Source organism: Stegastes partitus, unplaced genomic scaffold, assembly GCF_000690725.1.
Source record: "Stegastes partitus isolate 25-593 unplaced genomic scaffold, Stegastes_partitus-1.0.2 Scaffold672, whole genome shotgun sequence".
NCBI classification, from domain to species: Eukaryota; Metazoa; Chordata; class Actinopteri; family Pomacentridae; genus Stegastes; species Stegastes partitus.
The window spans coordinates 341,892-354,946 of record NW_007578403.1 but is presented as its reverse complement, the minus strand read 5'-3'; the positions used below and the strand labels follow the sequence as shown (position 1 = coordinate 354,946).

The window sequence follows — 13,055 nt, the reverse complement described above, 5'->3', positions numbered from 1 at the left end:
CACTCCAGGTCTTAAGAGGTTAAATACCTTGGCATTAGATATCATTGTAAAATTCATTTCCTTTTTGACAAAGCTTGAGGCAATCTGGACACATGACAGATGCTTTGTGTGCACGATTACTGGAAGGTGACATTTACAGGTGTAGAGGCATGAAAGTGTGATTTTGAGATGCCTCACCTGAGAGACTTTTAAAGAAAAATACAAAACATTAAATTCTAGTGCAGCCAGTAGCTCCTCATATATACTATGACACATAATAAGAAGCATTTGGACTTCTTATAAAACTTGTGCACTTAGATGATAAAATCTTCTAATGCATCATATTTACACATTCACATCACTTCCTCATATTAAAGATCTCCATCCTCGTCCCGTCCCTGCAGCCCAGCGCTGGATGCTCTCCTCCGACACCAGCCCGGACCTCCCTCCAAGTTTCACTCTCGAGCTTTGAGGAAACGTCAGAAGTATTGCATGAGAACGGGGCATAAAATCTCACGATTAACTGCGAGACTTGGAATCTCCCAAAATTTTGTCCGGGCCAAAGAGCGACATCCGATGGGGAGGGATCGACAGGCGGAGATGCGCGGGTCAAGGTAAAAAAAAAAAGAGAGAGCGCGAGAGAGAGAGAGAGAGAGAGAGAGAAGGAGAAAAACTCGGGCTTTGTGCAGACACACACAAACACACGCAGCCGCACACACACACACACACACACACACACACAGAGGATGATTGACAGGCCGTCAGTGTGCAGCAGCCGCGGTTCCTCCACACCGACAACAACACTCATGTTCACCTGGTCGGAGGCTGTTTTTGGGGTTTTGCATGAGCGGTGGCGCCTGACGAGCAGCGGGGATTGATTCGTGCGCAGACACAGTGTCAGTGCGCTGACTTTGCGTGCTCGGGCTGTCCTCTCTGATCATCCCCGTGATGCCATGATAGGGGCGTAATCTCATGCGCACTTTCTAAAAAATAATATCACGCGGCTGAGTGATGCGCCGGCGGAGGTGAGGCTGGCCGCTGATGCAGATGCGGGCGGCTGTGGATGCGGGGGCAGGTTTCTCTGCAGATCTGACTGACATGCTGGCTGTTGTTAATCGCAGGCACGTTAATAAAGTGCCGGGAGAGCAGATGGAACAGGTAGCCAAACGTGTAACATGACAGCAGGAAAAAGCACTGGAAGTCCCAAATTGCCACAGCTTTGTACAGCGAGTAAGACAACAGTGAAGTGTGGTGGTGGTGGTGGTGGTGGTGTGCTCCTGGTTAATGCCAGCTTCCTCATCAGGTCAGTGTGATCATCAGGCTGTTGTGTTGCAGTGTTTGCAGGTAAAAACAGTCTGCAACAAAAAGCAGATAGTTGCAGTTATGAAATGATCCTGTTGTTGATGTTTATTGTTCATCTTTAACTCTTGCACATGCAGTCTCTGTGTGCATGGAGCTGTTCATTTTGCATGATGCAGGTTGTGCTATAAAGTGATGGACTGTGCAGGTTTGAGTCCATGCACCTGTTCATAAGACTTAGCCAGAGAGATAGACTAGTTTTTTGTCAGAATATGGCCAGTGCTGTATAAATAAAACAGATTTAATTCCAGTAAGACGCTCCCTTAAATCACGGCTGCACACAGGATTTTATAAATAGGTGTCCAGATTCTGGAGCAGCCCACCCACTGTGATGAGTGTCCTGGAAATGTTTTTTTCCCTCCTGTTTGTTTCGTTTATTTACCTGCACATGTGCCGTAAATTCAACCGTATTTACTCACTAAATGTTGATGATTTCGTTTAACTGCAAATAGTTTTACTTGAATAAATGGGAAGCAGCCTCTTTATAAAGTCTGATGAAACAACAGGAGACCTCAACTTCCTGAATGCTTTCCTGGATATTGCACATCGCAATGTGGCAATAAAATACTTTATGTTTTGCAGATGACGGTTTGAACAAGCAGAGATGTTGCACGCGCGATATAAAACACAGCGATGAATATACTCTCTACAAACCAAATCTTACATTATTATTGAATTGAATAACTACATCTACTGTATTATTGGACTAACAGTGAAATATTACAGCCTTATGGATCTTTTTTGCTGCTTCAGGGAGTCTTGCTGCTGCATTAACCTCTTTTCCAGCCTCTGATGTTCCTGGTTCAGCATCACAGAGGAGACGTGTCTGTGCTGTGTGTGGAAAAGATCATTTTGTTGTTGCTGAAGTTGCATCAAATATGGTTGTCTGTTTGCTCCTTTCTGCCTCCAAGCTGCCAAAAATGTGTGCATGCCCCTTTAAAGTAAATTACGAGGATTATTTTAGATGCTATCAACGAGATAGACTTAATTTTGCCAATATACCTCTTTAGAAAGTTGTTTATTTATAAAGGTGCAGCAACTGAATCAGACTTTTTAATCAGCGGGTTTAGCTGTTCGGTTATTTTCTCATATACTGTCATTTTAAAAGATTTATTTGCATTGAATAGACAGCAGGCCGACGAAGACGCCGACGGATTTCTTTGCAGAACAGAGAGAAAGTTATTTAAGGAGAGAAATAGTAAAACGGTGTAATAACTTAAGAGCGGTTGGAGATAATCCCGCGCTCTTTGTGACCTCATCACCCCGGTGTTAATGGATGTTACATCGAGGCTGCTTTCAAGGGAGAGATCACAGCGCAGGTTTCTATTATTGTGACATCTCTTGAGATGGCGTGCGTATCTAGTGCCAGCTTAGCGGAGCAGGGAAGCTGGCGGGAGGTTTCAGTGTGAAAGATAAATGCTGTGAAGGTGCAGAGAAAGCAAGTGCACAGTTTGAAAGCGCCACGGAGCCGAGTGAACGAGACACGGGGTGCACGACGACTGACTAATTGTGTTTCAAATTGGGTCTTTGAGCACACAATGGGGAATGGGATTGCTCTGAGCTCCCTACTGAAGCATCCAAGGATGAGAAAGTTGTCAGATTTGTAGGTCAGGCTGTAGGGGGTGTTGTTAGGCAGACTCCTTCATAGGTCCAGATGTCAAAGTGGTTTCATTCAGGCCTGTGTCTGGTGGCGAGTTGGAGTTTCGATTGATTTCAGCAGCACTGTGTTTCCTCTCTCAGCTTTCATGCAACTGCTTCTTTTTCAGAGGCACAGTCAGAATAAACAGCCCTTCTGTGTCCACATCGTTCTTCTTAGTCAACACTTGACTTCTTTTCTTTCCTCATACTGTGTGTGCTATAATTATCTGTCATGTTGTGTTAAAATCCTAATTGATTTCACAGTGTTGGAGGGAATTGCAGGAGTGTATCCTAGTCCCATCTGGAGCTTTATCAGAGCCTGACCCGGTTTCGGTGTGCTACGTTAGAGTGTAGCTCCTCTGGGACCTGTCCCCTCCTCATGCTGACAAAGGGAAGAAGGCCACAGCTGGCCTATCCCAGCCCAGCCCAACATATCCTGACACAACCTGAGCTTAACATCACCTAACCCTGCCTCGCAGCGCCCCATCCAAAGAGCCTAAAAGGTGCTTGCATTACACTTTCTCCCTCCTTTCTCATTGTAGGTCACTTGGTCTTCCTACCTCCATTTTGGAAAAGGCTTCCGGGGATATTTTGCCCTACAAAAAATAATTATGTTATCTCCCTAATTCCCAATTATTATGCACAGGCTTATTTAAGAAAAAGGATTAGATTTTCTTTCCTTTTTGGTGGCTGCAGCAGCCGAGCGGAGGATGAATTTGAACATGACACTCCTCTCCTCCGCTGCAGTGAGGGGTCCTACACTTGGATGAACTGGGGGAGGAGGGAGCACAGCGAGGCTGTCATGTAAGCCGTCTCCTCTGGGGCCACCTCTCGGTGCGCACTGCTTCCTGCCTCAGGTAGAAGAAGCCTCAGTGTTTCTGCTGCTGAGGCGTCAGGCTGCTCTCTCTCTCTCTCCTCTCTGCTCCCTCCTGCTGAGAAGGCAACAGATCCACTCTCAAAGCACTGAAATGGAGAAGGTAAGGTGTCTCTTTCAGCATCGCTTCCTATCTTCAATTTCACTTTTTGTTTTTTCTCATAGAGCGGGGTATTGTTTCCTTTCATGCAGCAGTTTCTGAATGTGCACTGTTGGCCTTTCTGTATGAGTTGGCATCGGTTCCGGTGTTTGTGTTGCTCTTGTCTCACCTCAAACGTCCCGTTAGATCTCAGGAATACCCCCGCCATCGTCTATGGACAAGGCAAAGGGATTTAAAAGTGGATTTGGTCCCAAGGTGCTGTTCGCTGCTCCAAAATCTGTGAGAAGGGTCAACTGTAGTTGATGAGCGTCTCCACGGGGACAAATTAAGAAACTTAAGCAAAATAAAGCTGTCGTGTGCATCATGTGACTGGATTTATGTTGACAGATTTACTGTTCTTTTATCAGCTCATATCTGAAACAAACAGAGACTAAGAGGGCTTTTCAATGTTGTCAGTAATGAATTTAAAAATCTTCTTTTTTATGCTTAAATATTCTCTTCTGTTCTTTTTGTATGTTTAAATGCTCTTGGATAGAAAATTAAATCAGCGATAAAAGAATAAATTTAACAACTGATGCCGTGGCCCAGGTTTAGTTTCACAAGCAGCGACTCGTCATCCTACCCCGAGTCTCTGAGGCATTTGCAAGCCTGAAAATGTATAACAACTCTTTGAAGTGTGATTTCACCCCAAAGGAAGGCAGCATCACAAATCTCTCTGACATGTGCCACCTCATCTTTTTATCACACAGCTCTGTTTGTGTGTGTGTGTGTGTGTGTGTGTGTGTGTGTGTGTGAAATGAGCTCATAGTGTCTTTTAAACAGAAGCTCTTTTTTTTTTTTCTTCCCAGAGCTGCTCAGAGTGCACAGAGCCGACACTCGCTCAGAGTCTGTGTACGCTCTGCAACAAGTGGTTGTGTTACCAGTGCACAGATGTGCATCAGCATCAGAGAGCCGCCACCGCCTCCCAGTACGCAGACATGCACCAGCAGCAGAGGCCCAGTGCCGCCCAGTTTCCTGACCTGCACCAGAGAGGCTCCAGCTCCCTGCCTCCTACTGGACAAGGCAAGATATTTGTTTGTGTGCATCAAGACTTTGATATCTTCCCTCTCCAGGCCGTTCCAGCAGGTTATTAATGGGGGCTGCACTCGCTGTCATTTGAAAGGCTTCTTTGTTTTCCTTTCTGTTCTCGCATCTCTTTACTTATTATTAATCATGTTTCAGTAGGAACCACTGAAATGAATAATGTATGTTAGTGGCAATAATAGTTCCTGGAGATCCGTGTGTTTTATTACGCCTATCTTTAACAACGTGGCCCAGATTCTGAAGTGCTCGGATGATTTCATTTTTGCTAATATTAGTGTGCTGCTATTTAAAGCCCCTCCAGTATGCCCGGCAGCTTTGTTGCCAGCTGCTTTTGCAGGGGACTGCATTGCACAAGTTGTCAAATTGTTCAATCCACAGCGACTTTATTGTGATGTGCGAGTGTTGCCGTTTGGTTTGTGTACTTGTGAGAAGAGCTGTGTGACTGCGCTTTTAGACAGGATGTGGTCAGTCAGATCAAGTCGATGCAGATGGGGAGATGCTCAGCTCTCTACCGCAAAGATGTGTGATGATGTGCAGGCAGGAGGGGGGTTGGCTGAGGTTAGCCGGCCAGCAGAGAGCAGCAGGGCTACGTTCATTAGCCTCATCCAGCTATTGTTAGACTGACGTTCTGTGGGCCAACAGTTGCCTCTGTGACACATTTGGAAATGTGTGAGAAATGTTCTGGAGTATCTGTATTAGTAAGTTTGGGTTTGAGGGCACTTCAAAGTCAGAATGGACAGAACTGAAATATTAACTTTCATTTTAGACTCGTCTCAGCGTTGTTTCTCAGTCCCACTGCAACCTCAGCTTCCTTTAGCTTCAACCTATTTCCCACAACTGTATCATGGGTTTGTGCATCTGCCTGCAGAGGTAGACCAGCTTCAACAACACAACACAATGCAGCTCATCAGTGTTCACAGCTGCTGTTCCAGCTGCAGAACTAAACAAAAGTTTCACTTGTGTTGTATGTAAAAGTCTTTCCTATAAATCTGTTAAGAAGTTAAGAAGTTAATGGTGAACTGCTGATCCGGATATGCAAACACTTCTTTATTTAATTGCTTTTAGTTTTTGGATCCTGAAGAAACGTTCTCTCATCTTGTTTGTACCACTATGGTATGTACAGCAACATGACAATAAACTGGATTGGATTTTGATTTGAAGTGTTCTGACAGCTTAGTGTTTCCGGCATTGAGGCTATTTTATATTTTTAAAAAGTGATCCAGGTCTTATTTATGACAGAATATACTCATTAGATTCAAACTTCTACAGTTTGTTGTTTCTTCATCTTCAGAAAAGCCAGGCTGTTGAACAACATTTTAAATCTTGAAAAGTTTTGTCCATTTGTTTCAGTTTAAGAAGTCAACAAGCAGAATGGTGGTTGATGTTAAAAGTAATAGTTTGACATTGTTGGAAAGATGCTTGTTTCCTTTCTAGGTGGTTGTTAGATGAGAGGATTGATGCCATTCTCATGTCTCTGCTGTAAACCACGAAATGGAATATTTCATTGGTCCATTTGAAATGGAGGAACAAAAGGACAATAACTTCTAATAACTTCTTTAACTGTAAACTAAATTTTATAATTCATCCTACATCCACCCAACCGGTGGAGGCAGATGGCCGTCCCTCCCTGAGCCTGGTTCTGTCGGAGGTTTTTCGGGGGTTTTCGGTTCCTTCCCACTGCTGCAGACTGCTGAAGCTTATAGGGAATCCAAATGTTTTGGATTGTTGGGTGTTTCTGCCTTTGTTAAGCGCTATGAGATGACTTGTTCATGTAAATATGCGCTATACAAATATAATTGAATTGAATAAACTGAGCTCAGCTTATCATAAAGACTGAAAACAGGCAAAACAGGCAGCTTTGTTCAGTTCAAAGTGAAAAACTCTACCTACCAAAAGCTCAATCACTCATATTAATTACCAAACAGTCCAACGATGTGCTGGACTGTTTCTCGGCTGGGGCAGCGGCTTCCAGGAAGTGGCTTCTTTCAGCCTAAATATAGTCCAACGTAAAATGCAACTGAGAACTCCCTGTCACAGCACAACCTGTTATTTTACAGTTTGACCAGCAGCCAGCAGAAGAAAATGCAATTCAACTTTTTCTTTCTTTGCTCTTAAAGTTAGATCCAGTATATACTTTAACAACACGGCGACGGGCTCCATATGTAGTTTAACATCCAGTCTGAGCGGCGTGGGGTCAGCGGTGAGGGTTTCAGAACGCTTCACGTGTTTGATTTCAGTCCGTTTGTCCTGTTCTGATGACTCCCAAAGACCCACTGTAGCAGTAATGAAGCTATAAATGACTTCCAGCTCGGTTTTAATACTAAATAATAATCTTTCTTTCCAAAGCGGTTCTACAAATAGGCTCGAAGGAGTAAGTCGCTTGCCTGAACACTCTGAAAGGCTGGTTTAGCAGATGACACTGTGCTACTACAAATATTTGTCCTCTTCTGATGCATTTTTAGGAGCCCTCTTCACGCTCTGGATGTGAATTGCCTGTTGACTTTTGCTAACGCTCCCTCCTCTGTCCCCTCTCCCTCCTCTCGCTGAATGTCTTTCAGGCCCAGGGTCATATCCTTGTTCCCTCCTCATGTGCCACTCTCACAGACAGGAGCCCTTGGAGCTTTTTTGTGAGTCATGTGACCTTCTGTGCTGTAGCAGCTGTCACCTGTCCTCCCACAAAAACCACAGGTCAGTCCTCAGATGCACACCACAAGGACACTGCAGAGAAGGGCTAACCGCAGGTTAAAAACTTCCTCTGAGCTGCAACGCTCTCTAACTGCCTTGTCACTTTTATCATCTGTATCTGCATACACTACCCTTGGCCAGCCTAGCGTTCATTAAGTATTCATACCCTTTTGTTTTCTGTGATGTTACAGCACACTAGCTGCCTCGAAGGTCACCTGCATAATGTCTTGTCCTCAGGGGAAACAAATTTTAATCTGGTCTTCCTCATGCCCAAAGAATAAATTAGTGAACTTTCTGTCTGGTGGCTGCTGTGATCTCTCATGTGTTTAGGGTGATGCCGATCGGGAAGGCCCTGCAGGACCAGCAGTGGCTGTTTGAGAGCCTGATGGTGCAGGTGGAGGAGAGGAGGTCTGCCGTGGAGAACAACGCCAAACAAATAGAGGACAGGTTGGTCCCAACTCACACAGAGTCATAATCACAGTCCCACTTCTGAGCAACGCCAGTCAATAATTTAACAGTGTGAAATATAACGAGCTAATGAATAAATTACTGCCTGAAATGCTGCTTTCTTCTGCTTTTGGAAGAGACATTTTTTGCCCCCCGTTCTGTCTTTGCAGGCTTCATGGGGTAAAGATTGCACACAGGAAGGCAGAGAACCAGATTAAAATGGCAAAGATGATTATGATGAACGAGCTTAACAAACGAGCCAACCTATTAATAGAGCAACTGGAGGTAATTACTTTCTCATTCTTTCTTTCCTTCTTATCGTTCAGCCAGCCGTGAATGTACATGCAAAGAATCTGTAACTGCCATGATGTAATCAGGCCTGAAAGCAAGCAAACGAGAGCCAATAATAATCTGTCAAAACTGCTTAAACCAACATCTTAGGAACTACATCTGTCAAAAAAAAAAAGCATTGTTGATTAGCCCACAGTTCAGCCACTGGATGCCAGTAATTACACGTGCATTATTTTTGAATTCCTTTGCAGAAGATTTCCGAGGGTTTCCAGCAGCGTCTGGAGGACCAGCTGCAGGGGGCAATAGAGATATGTGGCCAGCTGGACCACATTCAGAAGTTCATCACCTGGGCTACGACCCATCACTGCAGAGAGCCGGTGCTCTTCAGCAGGGCTCTGGTACGCAGAGACGACGCTCAGCAGACGTCCACTGTCTCATTGTTACGCACACACACACATGCACAGTCCTGTGAGGGCAATAATAATTAATTTCTCTTGAGAAAACTGCTGAAGATGCATCACTGGCTTTATTTTAGCGTGGGCTCAGAAACTACGGAAAGCCCGTGGTTATGTGGTCGGAGCAGGTGGGGCGAGAAAAAACGTCAAACGACATGAAGGCATAAGAGGTGTTAACGTCATCCACATGAAGGACAAAAAGTCAGAATGTCTTGGCTTCTTTGCATCAATTCTGATCATAATTTTGTAAAAGTGTCTCCTGGGATACCTGCAGCTTTATGGAAGTTCAGACTAAATCACTTGCATGTAAATCGCTAACATACCTCACCCACAGCCCTAAGAGCATCTATGTGAAGCTATATTCTGTACTGTTTAGTGTATTTATTGTCCCTGTGGTTGATTTAGTTCAGTAGCACTCATCATAATGGGATCTTTCTCAGCGTAAGACGTGACATGCTTTACACTAGAACTCTGCTTTCATCAATCATTATTATCTGGAGATGTCTTTTGAGTGCACCTTTGCTTTTCTTTGTAATTCTCCTATGGAAATCACTAAATGCATCCTGTTTATGCAGACTGTATATATTCGTTCTGCAGATTTCCCTTCAGATGCAGCAGCTGCTCGAAGCGTCTCTCCTCCCAGAGTCTTGGAGTCCCATCAAGATCAAGTTCAACTGGGATGCCAGTTACTGGACGAAGCAGATTTCTTCTTTAGGTAAAGTTCATTCTGTGAAGGCAAAAATAATGAATGTTCAATTTGCAGAATGAAAATGATCATGGAAAAAGCTCCCGATATACACATCTGTTTTATTGTTGTTGGTATTGTTTCTATGCGTGACGTATGACATGTTGTTTTCTCACTGTGACCCTGTTGCCCTGCAGGCCAGCTGACTGTTGAGGGGGGAAACTGCACTTACCCTCCGGGGTTGGCCTGCTCCAGCATCATGAGGCCGCAGCCCATCACCTGCTTGGCTCTGCCTCCTGTGTTTCACAGAGGACGAGAGCCAGGCTGCGGGTACCAGGCCTGCTGTGAGCCCCAGTTGTGCTGCCTACATGGCATTCCCTCTCAGCCAGATCATCCAAGTCTGGACAAAAGCCAGCTGGACGCCACAATTTACAACTCCAGCTGTGCTCAGCCTGCTCTTATTTCCGCCTCCCTGCAGCAGAGCCAGCCTCTCCAGAGGTGCTGGGACATGGAGAGCTCCCTGCAGTGTCCTCCCCCGACATCACCGGTCGTCCAGCTCAACTGCAGCCGAGGGTCGGCGTCTCAGCCACAAGCCGCCGACTCCCAGCCCCACCCTCAGTCTAAATCGTATCTGTCTTACCACCAACACCAGAGAGAAGTTCTTCCAGACAGCCAGGCTCAGCTGAGTGCAGACCGTGGCAGGCCAGGCCAGTGTCAGGGGAAGCTGTCGACCAGCGCAGCTCTGCACCAGGAGATCAGCCACACAGCTGTGGACAGAGATGTGACGAGTGAAGAGAGCTGGGAGGAGAGGTGCAGAGTGGAGGAGGCTTGTGGACAGACAGCAGTGGTTGACGGCAGAGAGCTGCTGGATGAGGACCTGCAGCAGGGGAGGAGGAAGCAGACTCCTGTCCAACAGCAGCAGCTTCAGGTTTCTTTAGCGGCCGAGCTGAGAAAAGAGCAGCAGAAGCCCAGACCTGCACTGACGCTCAGAGACCACAGAGATGGCAGGGTGAGATACCAACTGCACTTCAGTGTGAATGAAATCGTAGTAACCAAGAAGTAAAACTACAAACATCAATGCCACAATCAACCAAATGTAGAAAATAGAAAACTTTGCAATTTTAGATCCAAACAACAGCCGCTGACCAAACGCTCTCGCCACGTGGTCGACTGTATGGCTGTGGTGGCTTCGACACAATCACCAGGTTGACCATCACTGAATTAAGAGTCAGTTTTAAAGGTTTCATAGTGAACTAAGCATAGATGTATTATTTAGAACCGTCATTATCAAACGAGTCAAGACTTTAAATAGCTCCTCTTACATTGGAGTTAAACACCACCTTAAAAAAAAAACAATTCAAGTTGAACAAATCTTTTTAATATTTGTGACTCATGACGCTCGATGATTACAGACAGCAAAGACACGATGTCTTGACTTGTGACCTGTAATTAAACATCTTGTACACCAGATGACATTGACAGCAATAAATAAATGTGTTTAATCAACATTATGTTATAAAAATATCAGTGAGACTCATCAATGAGCAGCACGTCAGTCCAAAAATATATTACTGAGAAAAGTCTGCCTGGAAGCAGATGCTGTGAGGTAAAGCAACAAATAGAGAGTTTGTCTTTAGATCAAAGTAAGACTTGCATACAGTCTTCGGTTTTTCGATTCACACGTGGTTCTGCAGAGTTTCTATGGGCTCTGGCTAATTTTTTTTTTTTTTACCCAGCTCAGAGCTCATGACATGATAAACCACACAAAGCTGTTTATTCACACCTCACAGAAACCACCACTGGTCGATTAAGCCTATTTCCTCTGTAAACACGAATGTTCAAACACTTGCTCAGGCAAACAAACACACCAAAAAAAGACAAAGGCAACAAAGCCCGTTTCAGAAGCTGTGAAACGTCGTTACATTTAAGTCAAATCAAAAGCACGGGAGGAAAAATATTGTACATACGGAGGAAGGGTTACTGTGTGCTTCTAAAAGGCTGATGTGGAAGGAAGTGCTGAATGTGAGGCAGCATTTAGTTTTAATTAATATCCATTGATGACTGAAACTAGAAAGAACACTTTATTTGAATGCCAGAACGATCACTTCCCACAGTTGACAGCTCGGCTGAAAACAGATGGCGCAACAGAAAACGGCTCCTGCTTTTGTACGGGAAGGATGATGGGAAAACAAAGAGCCGCTCTGACAATTAAAGCAGAATAAAAGCAGGAGAGCGCTGTTCATCATAATCACACTTGATGCCAGAGGTTTCAGCAGCCGCATAATCACCTCTCTAAAAAATTCTCAAGATGCATGATTATAAGCACACAAGAAACGTTATTTTTACATTTCCAAGTCACAGCATCTGAAAATGATATAAAACCACTTGGGTACAGTCATTTATGTACTTAACCTGTTATTAATGAGCCACTGAGGGAATAGTGGGAGCTGCCAGTTTGATTTTTGCTGTGGTTTTCTCTGAGATAAATTCCTGCACACCCCCCCACCACCATCATTCCACGGAGAAGGATTATAGTCTATTTTTCTCCACAGTCTGAATCGTGCACGCCTCTCCCAGGGGGCACAGATCAGGTAAGTGTTTTAATCGCATGATACTTAGGAGCATGTGCTCAGTGTCAGCCTGGCCTGAATATGTATGACGCTGTACCGGGGAAAGATGAACAAAAAGAAAAGAGGAGGAGGGACATGTTAAAAAAAAACCTGGTGCTAAATGATTTGTCACCCTTCCTGCTCACATTAGCTGAGACGCTTCTGAAACACCTGCATCAGGTAACATGTAGTATAACAGAGAGGCAGTCTGAGTGATTTGCAGCTAATCAAAGGGACACACTGAAGCCCTGATGTTGAATTTACATAAGATAATTAGTGAGGTAACCAAACCTTTCATTGCCAGCACAATAACACTAATGTATGCGGCGTGTTTGTGGGGTTTGAGTTGTTTTTGATTTAATCCCAGAATAGGCTCCGAGTGATGTTTTTGTTCATTTCGTGTGCGGCACTCAAGGTTGCGTCCGCCGCACACATCCCGCTCTTCCTCGCCTCCTTTCAGTTGTTAATGGCACGAACAGGTGCATCTGTGCGTGTGATGCAGCTCGGAGCCCTGCTCAGTTGTGTACGTTTGTGTCTCTGACAGAGATCCACGTCCCTGGAGGTGCCGGTGACGAGCCGCGAGTGTGCGTCTGACGCTCAGAGCAGCCGGCTCAGCCCCAGCTCGGTGTGCTCGAGGAGGAAGAGACGCTCCCAGAGCATCCCCACAGAACTGGTAGCCCCGTCCACCAGCCCCTACACCGAGAGGCCCACGGGATGCACCAACAGCCTCGAGGCAGGAGCTGCAGCTAAGGTAACCCTGCTTCAGATGCATGGTGAACAACGGAGGCTGTCAGAGGGAATAGAAGTGATCACAGCTAAGAGGCCAGTTCTGTCACTGCAAAGAAACCGT

The 13,055-nt window shown here is 45.2% G+C and overlaps 1 protein-coding gene across 3 annotated transcripts in view; it reads left to right on the top strand.

The window, feature by feature from the left end:
* Positions 1-502: 502 nt before the first annotated feature.
* The window catches only part of trim66 (tripartite motif containing 66), a 19,184-nt gene continuing 6,631 nt past the window's right edge, over positions 503-13,055 (top strand). Inside the window, exons 1-11 of one of the 3 annotated variants that reach the window (XM_008290421.1) lie at positions 1,138-1,282; positions 3,241-3,479; positions 3,724-3,953; positions 4,799-5,012; positions 7,592-7,721; positions 8,049-8,165; positions 8,336-8,450; positions 8,708-8,854; positions 9,509-9,626; positions 9,794-10,605; positions 12,750-12,956. In XM_008290421.1, coding sequence (XP_008288643.1) covers positions 3,945-3,953; positions 4,799-5,012; positions 7,592-7,721; positions 8,049-8,165; positions 8,336-8,450; positions 8,708-8,854; positions 9,509-9,626; positions 9,794-10,605; positions 12,750-12,956 — 1,869 coding nt within the window. In that variant the 5' untranslated portion in view covers positions 1,138-1,282; positions 3,241-3,479; positions 3,724-3,944. Of the gene's footprint in view, positions 594-1,137; positions 1,283-2,784; positions 3,480-3,723; positions 3,954-4,798; positions 5,013-7,591; positions 7,722-8,048; positions 8,166-8,335; positions 8,451-8,707; positions 8,855-9,508; positions 9,627-9,793; positions 10,606-12,749; positions 12,957-13,055 lie in introns of those variants that run through there. The other 2 variants (XM_008290422.1, XM_008290420.1) reach the window with 2 other exon arrangements.